Source organism: Rhinoderma darwinii, chromosome 4 (assembly GCF_050947455.1).
Source record: "Rhinoderma darwinii isolate aRhiDar2 chromosome 4, aRhiDar2.hap1, whole genome shotgun sequence".
Taxonomy (NCBI): Eukaryota; Metazoa; Chordata; class Amphibia; order Anura; family Rhinodermatidae; genus Rhinoderma; species Rhinoderma darwinii.
In genome coordinates this window covers 151,241,119-151,259,231 of record NC_134690.1, presented here as the reverse complement: position 1 = coordinate 151,259,231, position 18,113 = coordinate 151,241,119, and the positions used below count along the sequence as shown (strand labels likewise).

The following is an 18,113-nucleotide window of genomic DNA, read 5'->3' as shown; positions in this document are numbered from 1 at the left end:
TATGATGTCCTGTGTATGCTGTGAAATAAGAAGAATACAGGCTGCCCGAAATGCTAGTTTGTATTGTTCTGATCATCTTGCAGGGCAAATTAAGGGATTTGGATTTTGCCTATACTGCCCCGGCTATCAAATTGGCAGTGCATATTAAGGGATTTATTTAAATAATAAAAGTATTTTAAGGAATTGCTATATTAGCAATTCCTTAATATAAAAGTATAGATCCAGAATAGGGTACCAATGTGTATTTTATTTCTTGTAAAGGGTATATGACATTTACAACTGATACAAAATTTATGGGCAATAGATCTAGATAAGAATTGGTGGGTGGTAGTTTGTCTTTTGTTTCAATGTCATATCACCTACCTAACGCCTAGGTATCTCATATATGTATATATATATATATGTATATATATATATATATATATATATATATATATATATATATATATATATATATATGTATATATATATATATATATATATATGTATATATATATATATATATATATATATATATATATATATACAGTGAAGGAAATAAGTATTTGATCCCTTGCTGATTTTGTAAGTTTGCCCACTGTCAAAGTCATGAACAGTCTAGAATTTTTAGGCTAGGTTAATTTTGCCAGTGAGAGATAGATTATCTAAAAAAAAAAAAAGAAAATCACATTGTCAAAATTATATATATTTATTTGCATTGTGCACAGAGAAATAAGTATTTGATCCCCTACCAACCATTAAGAGTTCAGCCTCCTCCAGACCAGTTACACGCTCCAAATCAACTTGGTGCCTGCATTAAAGACAGCTGTCTTATATGGTCACCTGTATAAAAGACTCCTGTCCACAGACTCAATTAATCAGTCTGACTCTAACCTCTACAACATGGGCAAGACCAAAGAGCTTTCTAAGGATGTCAGGGACAAGATCATAGACCTGCACAAGGCTGGAATGGGCTACAAAACTATAAGTAAGATGCTGGGTGAGAAGGAGACAACTGTTGGTGCAATAGTAAGAAAATGGAAGACATACAAAATGACTGTCAATCGACATCGATCTGGGGCTCCATGCAAGGTCCCCCTGCTCAAGAAGGCACATGTACAGGTCCGTCTGACGTTTGCAAATGAACATCTGGATGATTCTGAGAGTGATTGGGAGAAGGTGCTGTGGTCAGATGAGACTAAAATTGAGCTCTTTGGCATTGACTCTACTCGCCGTGTTAGGAGGAAGAGAAATGCTGCCTATGACCCAAAGAACACCATCCCCACTGTCAAGCATGGAGGTGGAAACATTATGTTTTGGGGGTGTTTCTCTGCTAAGGGCACAGGACTACTTCACCGCATCAATGGGAGAATGGATGGAGCCATGTACCGTCAAATCCTGAGTGACAACCTCCTTCCCTCCACCAGGACATTAAAAATGGCTAGTGGCTGGGTCTTCCAGGACGACAATGACCCGAAACATACAGCCAAGGCAACAAAGGAGTGGCTCAAAAAGAAGCACATTAAGGTCATGGAGTGGCCTAGCCAGTCTCCAGACCTTAATCACATCGAAAACTTATGGAGGGAGCTGAAGATCCGAGTTGCCAAGCGACAGCCTCGAAATCTTAATGATTTACAGATGATCTGCAAAGAGGAGTGGGCCAAAATTCCATCTAACATGTGTGCAAACCTTATCATCAACTACAAAAAACGTCTGACTGCTGTGCTTGCCAACAAGGGTTTTGCCACCAAGTATTAAGACTTGTTTGCCAAAGGGATCAAATACTTATTTCTCTGTGCACAATGCAAATAAATATATATAATTTTGACAATGTGATTTTCTTTTTTTTTTATATAATCTATCTCTCACTGGTAAAATTAACCTAGCCTAAAAATTTTAGACTGTTCATGTCACAGTGGGCAAACTTACAAAATCAGCAAGGGATCAAATACTTATTTCCTTCACTGTATATATATATATATATATATATATATATATATATATATATATATATATATACAGTTAGGTCGAGAATTATTTGGACAGTAACACAAGTTTTGGCATTATAGCTGTTTACCAAAACATATTGAATATACAGTTATATAATCAATATGGACTTAAAGAGGCTCTGTCAACAGATTCTCAAACCCCTATCTCCAATTGCATGTGATCGGCGCTGCAATGTAGATAACAGTAACGTTTTTTGTTTTTTTAAAAACGTTCATTTTGGCCAAGTTATGAGCTATTTTATATATATGCAAATGAGCTTTGAAATGGACAACTGGGCGTTTTTATTTCGTTATGTCCAACTGGGCGTGTATTGTGTTTTTAACTGGGTGTGTTTACGTGTATGATGCTGACCAATCAGTGACCAGTCAGCATCATACACTCATCTCCATTCATTTACAAGCAGCACAGCGTTCTTACTAGAACGATGTGCAGCCAGATACACAAGTGTCCTGATAATGAATACACATGAAATCCAGCCTGGACGTCATGTGTACTCAGAATCCTGACACTTCTGACTCTTTTCTTTGAGATTTCCAGCAAGCCACTCGTAATCTCTTGCTGGAAATCTCAGAGAAAAGAGTCAGAATTGTCAGGATTCTCAATACACATGACGTCCAGGCTGGATGGTCATGTGTATTCATTATCAGGACACTTGATTAACGTTAATCTAGTGTCCTGATAATGAATACACATGACCATCCAGCCTGGACGTCATGTGTATTGAGAATCCTGACACTTCTGACTCGCAAGAGAAACGAAATCTCGTTTAGCTCCGTAATCTCGCGAGATTTCGTTTCTCTTGCTGCAATCTCAGAGAAAAGATTCAGAAGTGTCAGGATTCTGAGTACACATGACGTCCAGGCTGGATTTCATGTGTATTCATTATCAGGACACTTGTGTATCTGGCTGCACATCGTTCTAGTAAGAACGCTGTGCTGCTTGTAAATGAATGGAGATGAGTGTATGATGCTGACTGGTCACTGATTGGTCAGCATCATACACATAAACATGCCCAGTTAAAAACACAATACACGCCCAGTTGGACATAACGAAAAAAAAACGCCCAGTTGTCCATTTCAAAGCTCATTTGCATATATATAAAATAACTCATAACTTGGCCAAAAATGAACGTTTTAAAAAAAAACAAAACATTACTGTTATCTACATTGCAGTGCCGATCCCATGCAATAGGAGATAGGGGTTTGAGAATCTGGTGACAGAGCTTCTTTAAGGTGCAGACTCTCAGCTTTAATTTGATGGTATTCACATCCTAATTTGAGGAAGGGTTTAGGAATTACAGCTCTCTAATATGTAGCTACCTCTTTTTCAAGGGACCAAATGTAATTAGACAATTATCTCAAAAGCTTTTTAATGGGCTGCATGGGCTATTACCTAATTAGTCCATCATCAATTAAGCAGGTAAAAGGTCTTCAGACTTCATGAGAGCAAATACAAAGAGTGCAAACCATTAATCAGCCTCAAAAATAGAAAGGCCAGATTAGACTTTGCCAAACAACATGTAAAGAAGCCAGCCCAGTTCTGGAACAGCATTCTTTGGACAGATAAAACTAAGATTAACCTGTACCAGGATGATGGGAGGAAGAAAGTATGGAGAAGGCTTGGAACTGCTCATGATACAAAGCACACCACATACTCTGTAAAACATGGTGGAGGCAGTGTGATGGCATGGGCATGCATGGCTGCCAAAGCCACTGGGTCACTAGTGTTTATTGATGATGTGACTGAAGACAGAAGCAGCCGGATGAATTCTGAAGTGTTCAGGGATATACTTTCTGCTCAGATTCAACCAAATGCAGCAAGGTTGATTGGACGTCGCTTCACAATACAGATAGACAATTACCCAAAACATACTGCGAAAGCAACCCAGGAGTTTTTTTAAGGCAAAGAAGTGGAATATTCTGCAATGGCCAAGTCAATCACCAGATCTCAACCCGATTGAACTTCATTTCACCTACTTAAGACAAAACTTTAGGCAGAAAGACCCACAAACAAGCAACAACTGAAGTCAACTGCAGTAAAGGCCTGGGAAAGCATCACAAAGGAGGAAACCCAGCGTTTGGTGGTGTCCATGGGTTCCAGAATTCAGGCAGTCATTGCCTGCAAAGGATTCTCTACAAAGTATTTAAAAAAAAACAACATTTTATGTATGGTAATGTTAATTTGTCCAATTACTTTTGAGCCCCTACGGTGTCTGTCCAGATGGTGCCTGTCCGGTATTTTCGTTGTTCTGCTCCTCTGACAGAGTAGAACAACTGAAACACCAACGCAGGTGTTGAACCCGGCCTTATAATGGATCAGTCATGTTTTCATCAGGTTTTTTTTGCTGGATACAATACTGCTGCATGCTACACTTTTTTGACCGTCAAAAAGCAAGTAAAGTCTGAAGGATAAGAACTAACCTTTAAAAGGTTTGTTCCATCTGATCAACTGTTAGCCACAACATAAAGAATGTTGAACAGCACTCAGTTGTAATGACTTTATTAAATAAATGGTGCCCCCAGGTCCTTCATCAGGCTTAAGTTTTGGGTGAATCGGGAGAAAGGGTCATGCTTTAATTTTAATAGTCAATTAATTGAAAGAACATTTTATCGCGAAGATTTGCCATTCAAAATTTTCCAGAATTCTGTCAGAAATTGGATTACACTTATTATATGTTTCTGTTTTACACCTACCGCAATATTTTTAAAAAGTGGTGAGTGAAAGGGTTTTGGCTGAGCCAGAAACTGTGCCATATATATTATAGTCGTGCATCATTTTTTGGTGCAAGACATTGGTGCACGTAAGGTGGTGTAAGGAGAAGTGTGTCTAAAAAAGCCTAACACGTTGCACCAAGTTTATTTTGCCGAATGTGCAGTTTTGATAAATTTGTACAACTTTTTACTATTTTTATTGTCTACTAAATTCATGCATTACAACACTATTGTGAAATCCCATGCATATGTCTAAAGTTTTATAACAATTTATGTATCCTTAAAGGATAGAATAATCTAAGCATTCAATTCAAATATCAATGAATACCATGTTTTCTATCTAGCTTGAATTATCGAAATTATAGTTTTTGAACTTTTTACTGGGGCCTCACCAACCAGATTTTGGTAAGACCGTGGCCTCTCAATGTATCTTTCATTTGTCTCCTGAACAAAGCACAACACGGAAATAAGCATAGAAGTCAATAATGAAGCCAAACCAGAGATTGGTGCAGCCAGAAAAAGACCTGCGTATAATCACTTTTGTCAAAAGTACCTTTCCAACTGCACCTCACCAACATCTGGTGGATGCCTTACACCTCACAGTTTGAGACGTAGTGGTCTAGATTATATTATTGTTTGTTTCTTTATATGGGCTTCTTCCAAATTGACAAAACATCTTCCAACAAATTTTTGCTGTTTCAGCCATTTATTTATCTGATCCGGACAGTTAATTTTCTACTAATGCTCTTGAAAACCTTGGGGCTATAAATAATTGATGATATCTATGTGTACAAAGATAATGCATCAATTGGTTTACAATCCAAACTTTTATTTATCTTTAGGATTTTGCCTTAGCTGCCCGGATGAAGTAGAACAGAATGATCCTGAGCTGCTGAATTTGCTGAAACTATTCATTGAGGAATATAATTCAAACAGTAACCACACAAACCTTCACAAAATTAAGACAATTTACACTGCTTCAAGAAAATTGGTAAATTATTATTTTATACTTGGTAAAAGACTTTACCTGTAAAGTAAGTCTAGGTTAACATCCCCCGGTGACCAACATTCAGCTCATATGCTGGGACGTTCCCCTGATGTACATGTCTAATATGCCCACAGAATCATTAGCCACACGTATTCCAAAAGTGTGTCCGGCAAACTTTTGTCTCCAATGTTTTTAAAAGTTAACTATGCTTTTCAACACAACTGTATAAAAAACGTATTAAAGTATATAGAAGACGGTGGCAGATGTATGCAACTCTCTCTCTCTCTCTCTCTCTGTATATATATATATATATATATATATATATATATATATACATATATATATATATATATACACACACATCTGGGGCATAAGTTTTGCAGACCATTTCAAATGGTTCCACTAAATGTAAAGTCCAAATGTGGTGTAAGCCCGACCTTACAAATGAAATGCTCTCCCTTCTTTCGCCTAAATACATTTTTATTTAGCAACATTGGTCCCTTCTTAATAAAATTCATGGAGATTTAATTTACTCAATACATTACTCTCTGTACCTGACTGTCCGCCTGTATTTAACAACCAAATGTTCATACATCACTATAGAAAGCTGCCATGCAACTTTACTTAGGTAACCATATAGTCAGTCCCCCTTATGTAATTTTTACTGCCCGTTACTTCACCCCTCATTTCTCATTGTTCATAAAAAATTTTATATGACATAAGAGGTGAGATTTAGTAACCAGTTGAGTAAAAAATCCTCATGTAAATCATAATAACGTAGTGAAAATTCAAAGGCTCAATTCACACCATGTCTGTGGTATACTTGGATATAAAGAAAAATAAAATATCTGTCAGATCGGCGACTGATGCAGGATTGAGCTGTTATCGATCACATCTAAGTTCATAACTCACAAAGTATCTCGAAAAGTAAAAATCATTTTTAATAAAATGTAATTAGAAAGTTGCACCAAACACACTGATACACATTTTTATTAAAAACAAAACAAATAAACAAAAAAAGACCAAAAAAAATGTTTTCAAAGGTGTACATAGCCTTTACAGGCTATATGTGTGACCAAAGCTTGGTAATATCCTATATGTTCTATTATGGTAAACTACAGTGGTTGCTATCGATGAACACCCAGTTATTTTCTGCAAGTTAACAAGAAGGTACAGATAAGAATACGTTTTATAGGATAACATCAGTGGCGTAACTACCGCCGTAGCAGCAGTAGCAGCTGCTATGGGGCCCGCGGCATGAGGGGGCCCGTGTCGCCAGCCGGCACGGGCCCCCACCATGGCCGGAGGCTCCGCTAGCAGCCGCTATGGCTGCTACAGCGGGACGCCACTGAACACTACGGCAGAGCAGGGAGGTATCTCCCTGCTCTGCCATTAACTGGTTCCCGACCGCTGGCTGTATTTTTACGGCCAGCGGTCAGGGTCCTTAAAACCCGAGCCATAGACTTTCTACGGCTCGGGTTTTAACTTGCTGCCCGCGCGATCGGGCAGCTGAATGTCGGGTCTCCGGCTGTCAGTGACTGCCGGGGACCCTGAGGAGAGGATAGAAGCAGCTTTCGCTGCTTCTGTCTTCTCTGATCACTTGTACACAGCGCTGAATGCGCGCTGTGTACAGGAATAGAGACAGCAGCGGCGCTGTCTCTATTCCCCCCGGTGATCAAGTGACTTGTCACATGATCGCCGGGTGCCGTTAGTGACAGGCTGCTGCTGGGTCTTACTAGACCCAGCACAGCCCAGTTAGTGACAATCATCACTATGAGAGGGCTGATTTCCCCTGTAACTGGGGCTGCTGTGCAGCTCCAGTTACAGTGGAAAAACATGGTGTAAAAGAAAGAAAAAAAATATATAAAGTATATAAAGTTCCCCAAAGGTCTTCTTTGACCTTTGGGGGACAGACCATAGTAATAAAAAAATAATAAAGTAAAGTGCAAAAAAAAATTAAATAATAAATACACATAAAATACCCACCCCAAAAAAAACCGTTCCCCCCCCCGCCAATCATTGTTGTAACGCTAGCGCTGACCCAATTATCCTAATATAGACATGTAATATATAAACATTTACGGTAGACAATGACGATCACAAATAAAAGGCCTATTTTAGGGTAAAACTATGTTATTACCAAAAAAAAAATAGCTGAAATGTAAAAAAGCTTATTTTTTTACTATTATTTTCAAACTTTATGAATAAAAATTCTAAAATATCAAAAAAGGTGTGTATAAAAACGATAAAAAATGAAACCTGCATTGTCTGCGGAAAAAACGTCGCAAAAATCACGTCGTTAGCCCAACAAATAAAAAAGTTATAGCCATTTAACTAACACGTGCTAAAAATGGCTAAACGGTGTCTGGTCCTGAAGGCGCAAAATAGAGCAAAAGACATGTATCCCCTCTCCACAGGACATGTATCCCCTCTCCACAGGACATGTATCCCCTCTCCACAGGACATGTATCCCCTCTCCACAGGATATCCACAGGATAGGGGATACATGTGTGATCGCTGGCAGGGATAGGGAGAACGGGGGACTGAAAGTCCCCTGAAGTTCTCCATGACAAACCTCGGACTTCCGGGGTCTGTGTCGGCAGCTCCGTAGAAATGAATGGAGCGCCGGTCGTGCTTGTGCGCATGCGTGACCAGCGCTCCTTTCATTTTTATTGAGCTGCGCAGACGCCGGAAGTCAGAGGTTTGTCATGGAGAAGTTCAGGGGACTTTCAGTCCCCCGTTCTCCCTATCAATGCCAGCGATCACTCATGTATCCCCTATCCTGTGGAGATCCTGTGGAGAGGGGATACATGTATTTTGTAGGACACACTGTAGGTCGCATTTTTTTGGGAGGGGGGACGCTGTATGGCGTTCCCTACAGGGGGGGGAACGCTGTATGGCGTTCCCTACAGGGGGGGTGGCTGTATGGCGTTCCCTACAGGGGGGAGCTGTATGGCGTTCCCTACAGGGGGGGCTGTATAGCGTTCCCTACAGGGGGGGCTGTATGTCGTTATCTACAGGGGGGGGCTGTATGGCGTCCTCTGCAAGGGGGCTGTATGGCGTTATCTACAGGGGGATGTATGCCGCTATCTACAGAGGGGGGGCTGTATGGCGTTATCTACAGGGGGGGCTGTAAAAAAGGCACTATCTACAAGGGGGGGGGTTGTGTGACACCCAGGGGAGGGGGGGCCCCAGTCAAAAGTTTGCTATGGGGCCCAGTCTTTCCTAGTTACGCCCCTGGATAACATACTATATCTGCACAAGTCATTTTCAGAATTCAAGAATATCACATACTGTATGCACAGACAAAACAAGTATTAAATTGTCACAGTATAGTAGTGGCTTATAAACAACATAGGCCACAGGCTTAAGCATTCAGTGCAGTAAAATGGTTAATACCATTTAACATTACGTATTCACTTGTGATTATATTCATATGAATACAAAAAAAAATTCTAATTTTTGATTTTGTGGCGAACACTGGAACATTCAGATTTTATGATTATATCATTTCTGCAGGTTCAAAATATAAAGAAATACAAAGTGAAGTTCATAATTAAGGAAACCAATTGTTCAAAATCCGACCATAGTATCCTGGAAAAGGAATGTGACATTGAACTGAATGTAAGTTTTAGAATGATAGTTAAAAAAAAAAACAGAAGTGAATTGCTATGGATTACACATCATATTCCAGAGAGATTTATCCAAATTTGTAAAGTTTATATGATAATACGTATTGACTGATCACTCAATAGTTATAGCTATTTATATAACAGCATTCTAGAAGCCTACTCAGATATTTTACTATGTACTATACAGGCATGTGTTAATAATCTGTTCTCATCCTATTCGTAATTCTATGACGTCATGCTTAGGCCCTATTCACATGACAGTGATTTCCAGCCGTGTGATGGCCGTTCAAAAAAACGTGTGACGGCCGCAGTAGGAACAATAGACCCCAAATGGGGGTATTCACATGACCGATTTTTTGACGGCCCGGTAAAAAATGGAACATGCCCTATTTTGGGCCGTTCTCACGGCCGCACATCTCCCATAGAAGTCTATGGGGCCGAGTAAAGCACGGCTGCCACTTGGATGTGATCCGAGTGTCAGCCGTGCTTTCTGCCGCTCGTTCGCTCTCTTCTCCTACTCACAGTGCGAAGTGCATGTGAGGAGGAGGAGATTTTTTTGCTCCCTGCAGGAGCGGAGTCCTAATCCCTGGCCACAGGGTTGCCGAAGCTGTGGCCGGGAATTCCGCTCCAGGAGAAGGCCCTGACTTCACTGTCCATATACGGACAGTGACGTCAATGACTTCTCCTGGAGCGGTCCCCTAATCCCGAAGCGGAATCCCTGGCCTCAATGGGCGGTGATTCCGCTCCAGGAGAAGTTCCTGACTTCCCTGTCCACATATGGACAGTGACGTGAAGCGGAATGCCCAGTCACAGCCGTCCCTTTAATATATATATATATATATATATATATATATATATATATATATATATATATATATATAGGCTGTGTGGCAGTATCGTCAGTGGGCAGTGTGTGGCATTATCTGCAGGGGCTGTGTGGCATTAGTTACAGAAGCAAGTGTGTGGCAAAAAAATTAGACAAATGATATTCATCCGTTTTTAAAACGGACAGGGAAAAAAACTGATGCAAAACGGGTCAAAATTGACCGTTAATAATGGAAACACGGCCCGGAATGTAAACGGAACGGATGCAAAATGGCCGAGAAAAACGGGCCAAAACGGCTGTTTTTATCAGCCGACACTAGGACCCTGTCGTGTGGATAGAGCCTTATTCTTCCATTTTCAGGGAACACATTTCTCCTTTGTCATTTTCTCTAGTAACAGCCCTATTTTCATTGGAGGTAGTTTATATTTTCCATTGGAATGTCTGATGTTGGCATCTTGCACCATGATGGTGGCCTCTTACCATTTCTCCACACAGTAGTAACTTTCCAATATCTCTTTTTGTCAAGAAAATTGTTGTTTTTCATTCTCAACTACAAAATATCTTCTTCTATCTTGTGTGCAGAGGTCTTTCTCTCAATACACTCGTATCTGACCGTAGCAGGTTTCCTTCTGATCTTGTCATTTCCCAAAAATTTTTTTTTTTACAAAAAGTTACATTTTAATGCTGTATTTGAATGCATTTCCTTTAGCCAAAACAGTTTTACATCTTTGAACCATTTCTCCACATAATTTTACTTTTACCATTAACATTTTTTTTTTAAATTCATGCCAAACCTTAAATAGAAAATGGCATGACTGCTGCCAAGCTGCCTCTCCCTTCTTCTTTTGGTGCCAATCCAGTTTTGTGTACAGGTACAGGTCACTTTCTAGTTGCAGTCTTTTCAATAGGTTTTCAAGGCAGCACATCCCTAAAAACTAGTAACTACAATTTGTTGATTAACTTAAACATTGATTCCTAAGGATATGCCATCAATACTTGAATGGTGGGGTCTGACCTTTGGGTCCCTCACTGATAAGCACAATAAAGGGGCCTTGGACAACTTGCTGTGCGTTTGTAAAGAATGTGCTGATCATTAGGGGGTTTTAGAGGTCAAGCCCCCAACCAAACATTGATAGCCAATTCTAAGAAAAGGCTATCAATGTTAAAGTCCTTTGAAACCATTTTTTGAATCAGACCAAATATCATTGAATCAAGTTATACCATTTACTTAAGAAATGTATTTTAGCCGTTTTGTACCATTCTGGAGATTGCTGAAAGCCAGTCTACATGAAAACATAACAGAGGTAGTGACATTGTTTCTACAGTACATCATAGGACTGGCAATCATGTGATATTACTATGTGACCACTTCATTCATCTCAATCATGCTTGTAAGGGTGTTTAGCACCCTCCTTGCTCTGCGCTGTAAGCACAGCACAAGGACACAGGCACTGGCGCTCGGCCGCTCGACTCCCGAGCGAAAGGAGCGGTGTGGTAGTCATGGCGACGGTGTCAGAGACACCGCGCACCATGACTCACACCCGCTCCAAGCGAAGGAGCGGTGTGGTAGTCATGACAACAGTGTCGGGGACACCACACGCCATGACTCGCACACGCTCCAAGAGAAAGGAGCGTATGGTAGTCATGGCGGCAGTGTGGAGACACTGCGCGCCATGACACATATATGCTCTCACACAGAACGACGGAGTGAAGTCTCCGTCGGCTCTGTGAAGGGGAGGGCAGGCGGAGTGAAGGGCCATCATGACGTCACCCGGAAGAGGGGGGAGAAAAGGGCTGGAAGAGGGAGACGGAAGGGAGAAAGGAGCCATCTTGTGAGGAGAGAGGAGTGAGCTGAGAGTGAGAAGAGGAAGCCAGCGGCAGCTAGAGGAGAGGAAGCCATCTCTCAGTGTCAAGAGAGAGAGAAGGAGGGTGCAGCCAAGGACCTAGGAGATAACAGGGCTCAGCAGAAGTAAGGAGGTACCTTCAGTTAGAAACCCCCAGAGAGGATTCAGGTACTGAGCATTTGAAGTATCCTGCAACCTGACACAAGTTTGCCCCAGATTACACTGTCCCCGCAAATATCACCTATCTCCCTGCCACGCTGTCCCTGAAGTAAATCAACAAACAACGTTGGGCAATACCATGTGCCAGCCACGCACGTACATCAAAGCCTAACAGTTGCCTGTGTCCTTGGGCTAGTGTCAAGAGAGAATATTGCCTGTATTTCTGTCACTGTGAACACATTTTACTGTTAAAGAGAAGACACCATTGTAAAGTGGGAGCGGGTAGAGAGCAGGACAGAAGTGACCAAGACTCACATGGGACTTATCGTCAGGATTGCTCAATAACCATACTCGTCACCTGTCTGTTCGGCTGCATCCTAGGGGTGCCGAAACACTACGGCTGCCGCCTGAGGTCGAGAGAGGGTTTGCCATGAAAGGTAGCGGTTAGCACCGCAATCACTCATGGTGGTGCCTGTAGGCTCGGTGAGTCCACTAACTCCCACGACGCAACCCAGGGCCGAGAGCGTGGCTCCTACCTTCGGGCTATTCTGACGGTAGTGGGTAGCTCCCACCGTGACTGTCGGAGGCGTACGTGTATCAACCTTGGTAACGTGGGTGTTAGGCACAACCTCTCTCAGGGAAACTCCCACGGGGTCAACGTCCCCAACCTCAGTAGTACTGCCTGCTTCACTGGGAAGATATCCAGTCACTGTTGTGTCGTTAAGTAAACCGTTAGCTCAAGAGGCTTTGTCATCTTTTTTGCTGCACGCAACGAGAACCTACCTACATGCTTATACATGGAGTGCATGAACAGATCAGTGTCTCATGTATTCTGTATGTGCTGTATTGTAAGCCAAATACTTACCGTACACAGAAGATATTGTTCATGTAATCATTCCTGTTTATCTCATATTAAGGCTTTATTCAGATGGACGTGTGCGAAATCAGCAATGAAAAACGGCCGTCCGAGACTGGTGCGGGACCCGCTTTCACATATCCCTCTTAGACTTCAGCCTATTGAGAGATCTATAAAAACTGCCCAAAAAATGGGATATCCTATTTTTTCACTGACCTTTCACATGGTTCGTTAAAACAACGGCCGTGTGAACAGCTCCATAGAAATACATGCAGCCGTGTGACAGCCTTTAAAAAAACGTCCGTCACACAGACTATATATACGTTCGTCTGAATAGTCCCTAACTAGAATTATGCTGGATGTCAACTAACTTCTTTATCCTTCTCTATTTTAGGGTAACTGGATCTGTGATGCAAGCATCAATGTGGCTAATGAAACAGTGAATATTCTGCCAGACTACAGATGTGATATGTTAATGGGTGCACCTAATGCGGTAATCCATGTTTTTTTTGGGGTTTACATGCATTCAATTTACATGTTTACCATTTTCTTAAGTGCTAAATTCAGCAAATGTTTTCTTTGGCAGTAAGAGTTGGCATTCAAATGATGCTTTGGGTCTTTTAGAGATTTCCACAACTTGGAATATCCAGTCAAAGAAAGACAAGCACACAAAATGTTTTTCAGCTTGGGAAGTCAGAAATGTATGAATGATATGTCAAAACATATAAAGGGGAAAACGTATAACCCATTACAATATAACAGCTCCCCCAATTGTAAGCATATTGCATGGGATTTCGGCAGCTGGACCCCTCACAATTAGCTGTTATCTTCAGGGAAGCCGCCAGCAAGTCCTCGTTTTCCCTATAGCGACACTTCAGAAGACATTAATTACTATACAATGCCCATTGAAATCAATGTACATAATATACCAATAGACTGGGACCTACAGAGCTAAAACCGCAGTTTGCCGCAGCTCTACACCAAGGTATGTGATGGCATATCCCTTGGACTGCTCTGTATGGTCACTGGGACCCCTACTATTTATTATCTACACATCACCACTCCCAACCTAACTCTGTGCAGGTACTGCAACTTAGTTTTATTCAGTTTAAGTGTAATTTTACATATGACTGCTTGAAATTTCTTACAGGTGTGATAAGCACTGACAGTATATCAATTAGATATGCCATCAAATGGCTGATCAATAGGGTTCTGACTGCTGGGACTACCACTGATGCCGATACAGAACAGGGAATTGCAACAAAACATCTTGCAGTCGGACCCCTACCAATTACAAATTGTTGGCATATTTAACCCATTAATGGCCGGCCTATTTTAGACCTTAATGACCAAGCTATTTTTTACGTTTTTCGATCGTCGCATTCCAAGAGCTATAACTTTTTTATTTTTGCGTCGACATAGCTGTATAAGGTCTTGTTTTTTGCGGGACAAGTTGTATTTTTTAATAGCACCATTTTGGGGTACATATAATTTATTGATTAACTTTAATTAATTTTTGGGGGGAGTAATGGAAAAAAAAAACATAAATTTTGCCACACTTTTTTGCATCTTAGATGTATGCCATTTACTGTGTGGTATAAATAACATAATATCTTTATTCAATGGGTCGGTACGATTGTGGCGATACCAAATTTATATAGATTTTGTATATTTTACTACTTTTACACAGTAAAAACACTTTTTTTTCAAAATTATTTGTTTTTGTGTCGCCATGTTTTAAGAGCCATAATTGTTTTATTTTTTTGCCGATGCAGCTGTATGAGGGCTTGTTTTTTGTGGGACGACTTCTAGTTTTTATTGGTACCATTTTGGAGTACATGAGACTTTTTGATCACTTTTTATCAAATTTTTTTGAAGGCAGGATGAACAGAAAACCGCAATTCTGGCATTGTTTTTTATTTATTTTTTACCGTGCGGGTTAAATAATGTAATCACTTTATAGGTGGGGTTGTTACGGATGCAGCGATACCAAATATGTGTAATTTTTTTTGTTCTTTCTTTGTTTTTTCATATTAAAGTATTTTATAAGGGGAAAAGTTGGGTTTTTAATTTTTTTTATTTGGGATTTTTATTTATTTGTTATTAACTTTATTAAACTTTTTGTTAACTTTATTTTTAGTCCCACTGGGGGACTTCACTATGTGATCTTCTGATCGCTTTTACAATACATTGTAATACTTCTGTATGGCAGCGTATTATTCCCTGTCAGTGTAAAACTGACAGGCACTTGCTAGGTCATGCCTCAGGCATGGCTTAGCAGGCATCCACTACAGGCAGACCTGGGAGCCTTTGTTAGGCCCCCTTCTGCCATAGAAGCCATTGGCAACCTGCGATTGCAATAGCAGGGTGCCGATGGGGTGAGAGAGGGAGCACCCTCCCTCCAAAACCTCTTGGATGCGGTGCTCGCTATTGAGCGCGGCATCCAAGGTGTTAAACAGGTGAGATCGATGTGAGATCGATGTGCAGGTGTCCGGCTGTCTTTAGACAGTCCGACACCCGCTTTAGCCGGCACAGGACACCCGTGCCGGGCTTATGTCAGAGCGCCGTGAAAAGGCGGCACTCTGGCATAAGTACCCTTAACGGCCGCTGTGAAAAGGCGTATTGGCGATCGTTAAGGGGTTAATGACTATGCCTCCAATTTGTATCACAGGAAACTCCTTTATCTCAGTGTTTATTATTTTGATCAGTGACCGATTATAACAACATTTCAAACCTGCACCAATTCTTTCTCAGTGGTAAGGTTGTGGAATTAACCAGAAAAAAATTAAGGTCTGGGATGCAGGTTTTCGGTATATTACAATAAAGATAGTCATATGGTTTTATTGCAGTAATTAAAGGGCCTTTTACACGGACAGATATTCTGCACATTAAGGCCCTTGTACACGGGCCAATAATTGGGTGAACGAGCAATTGTATGAAAGTTCGTCCCCGATTATTGCCCTGTGTAAACATCTGATCGCATCTTTTATGCTGCCAGAAAAATGGTCGCTAGTTGGCAGCACATCTCCCCGTGTAAACAGGGGATGTGCTACAGACAGGATGCAAAATGTATGGGGACGAGCGATCAGATTAACGATCGTTCAACCATATACTTGCAATCACTAATCCGTTTGAATGGCGCAAACGAGTGCCGACCGACATGATGTACTGTAAGGCAGAATATCTGCCTGTTTAAAAGGATCTTTGAACAAGCGCCAATTGACAAATTCAGACGGAGAAATGATCGCAAGTATGGGGATCAACGTTTGTTAATACCATCATTTGTTCCCATACATTTTGCATCTTGTTGGCAGCATATCCTCTGTTTACCCGGGGAGAGGAGCCAACAAACAACCATTTTTCTGTTTGTCGGCTGATCGCTGCCCTGTTTACAGTCCTGTTTACATTATCATTGGACCTTGTAAAAGAGCCTTTAGAATATGCTTCATTCAGTTTTCATAGTGGAAATATTCCCAATGTAAAATCACAGTGTGTTTTGTTTTTACAGGCCACTCGTATTGTTATAAAAGGTTTATCACCTCTTCGCATGATGCCATCTCTTTCTATAGTACGAAGAAGAATATCTCGTTCATCTGAGAAATCCAAAAAAAAGGGGAATGGACCAGATCAAAAAGAACAGAAACATGGAAAAAAAGAAAAGAAAGATAAGAAAGACAAAGGGGATAAAAAACATAATGGCAAACATGAACATTCTTCTGAAGAATCTGCAGAGGAAGTCAGAAATAAACCACAAGTCAAACCCACACCTACACAGAAAGCAATTCCTCAAGTCCCAGCTCAAGTCCCAGCTCAAGTCCCAGCTCAAGTCCCAGAGATAGACACTAGTGTGCTAGTGACAACAAACCAACAAGCTAGTCCAACAAATGCAGATAAAGTTCATGGTCAGCCATTGACACAGCATCCTACACCATTGATACCCAAACTCCCACACTCCTTGCCACCGACACCTGCAGCTCCAGAACAACAAGGAACTTACCCAAACATTCATGAGATCGTTTTATCAAATGTTCCAGTTGTAGCACCTGAAGATGTCCCAAAGTGCCCAGGAAAGATATGGCAGCCATTATCATCTATTTTTCAAATTCCTACTGAAAAAACGTTTACTATTGAAGGTCTCACATTTGATGGTATTGATGATCTACTTCTAGATAGTGAAAAACAACTACCCAGTCCAGACACAGCTTTGGTGTTCAATGATAATGACCTGGATTTCTAGTTTTCGAGTATAAAAATTATATATATTTCTGCATATAAGGCCAGTTTAAAATGAAAACTCTTAACAGATTTTAACAATAATTAAAATGTTGAAAGTATGCGCCTTTTCTACTCTAGATCAATTAATAAGATACATAGTAACTCAGTTATCTTATTGGGACCCAATCTTCAGGATAAAATAAACATATACTTAAAGTGTAGCTAAACATTCGACAAACTTCTGATATGTCATAGTGACATGTCAGAAGTTTGGATTGGTGGGGGTCCGAACACTGGGACCCCCACCAATCTCTAGTATGAAGCAGCTGAAGTGCTCGTGTGATCACTAAGCCGCTTCGTTTCTGTTCGGCTTTTTCTGGAAAGCCAATGTACTTTCTATTGAGTCCGTACACGATACATTTATTTCCGGAAAAAGCCGAAAAGACACGAAGCGGCTGAGCGCTCACACGAGCACTTCCGCTGCTTCGTACTAGAGATTGGTGGGGGTTTCAGTGCTCGGGCCCCCACCAATCCAAACTTCTGACATGTCACTATGACATGTCAGAAGTTTGTCAAACGTTTAGCTACACTTTAATGTATATACAAAAAAAGTCAAATAAATAGCTCAAACTTACAGTCTATATGCTATGTGTCAGAAGTGTGTGTTTTGTATTAAAGGCTATGTACACCTTTGCACAGGTTTTTTTTTTTAATTGCATTGGATGAAAAGACATTTCTAGTTGGTCTTGATTAAAATTTGTCTTTTCTATATTTTCAGTGTATTTCAGTACATGGCCAGCTACTGTATTCAGTTCTCTGTCTGATCCGTCAGTCAGCTCCCTGATGGTAAAATCAGCAGCTCCTCCTTTGTAGACTCTTGTACGAGCATTTAC

At 40.8% G+C, this 18,113-nt stretch overlaps 1 protein-coding gene across 1 annotated transcript in view; it reads left to right on the top strand.

Annotated features, from left to right (window-relative positions):
• Positions 1 to 17,913, top strand: part of LOC142759490 (T-kininogen 2-like) — a 42,699-nt gene extending 24,786 nt beyond the window's left edge. Inside the window, exons 8-11 of the mRNA XM_075861696.1 lie at positions 5,543 to 5,691; positions 9,208 to 9,312; positions 13,400 to 13,498; positions 16,514 to 17,913. Of these exons, the coding sequence (XP_075717811.1) occupies positions 5,543 to 5,691; positions 9,208 to 9,312; positions 13,400 to 13,498; positions 16,514 to 17,242 (1,082 nt within the window). The 3' untranslated portion in view covers positions 17,243 to 17,913. The remainder of the gene's footprint in view (positions 1 to 5,542; positions 5,692 to 9,207; positions 9,313 to 13,399; positions 13,499 to 16,513) is intronic.
• The last annotated feature ends 200 nt before the right edge of the window (positions 17,914 to 18,113 follow it).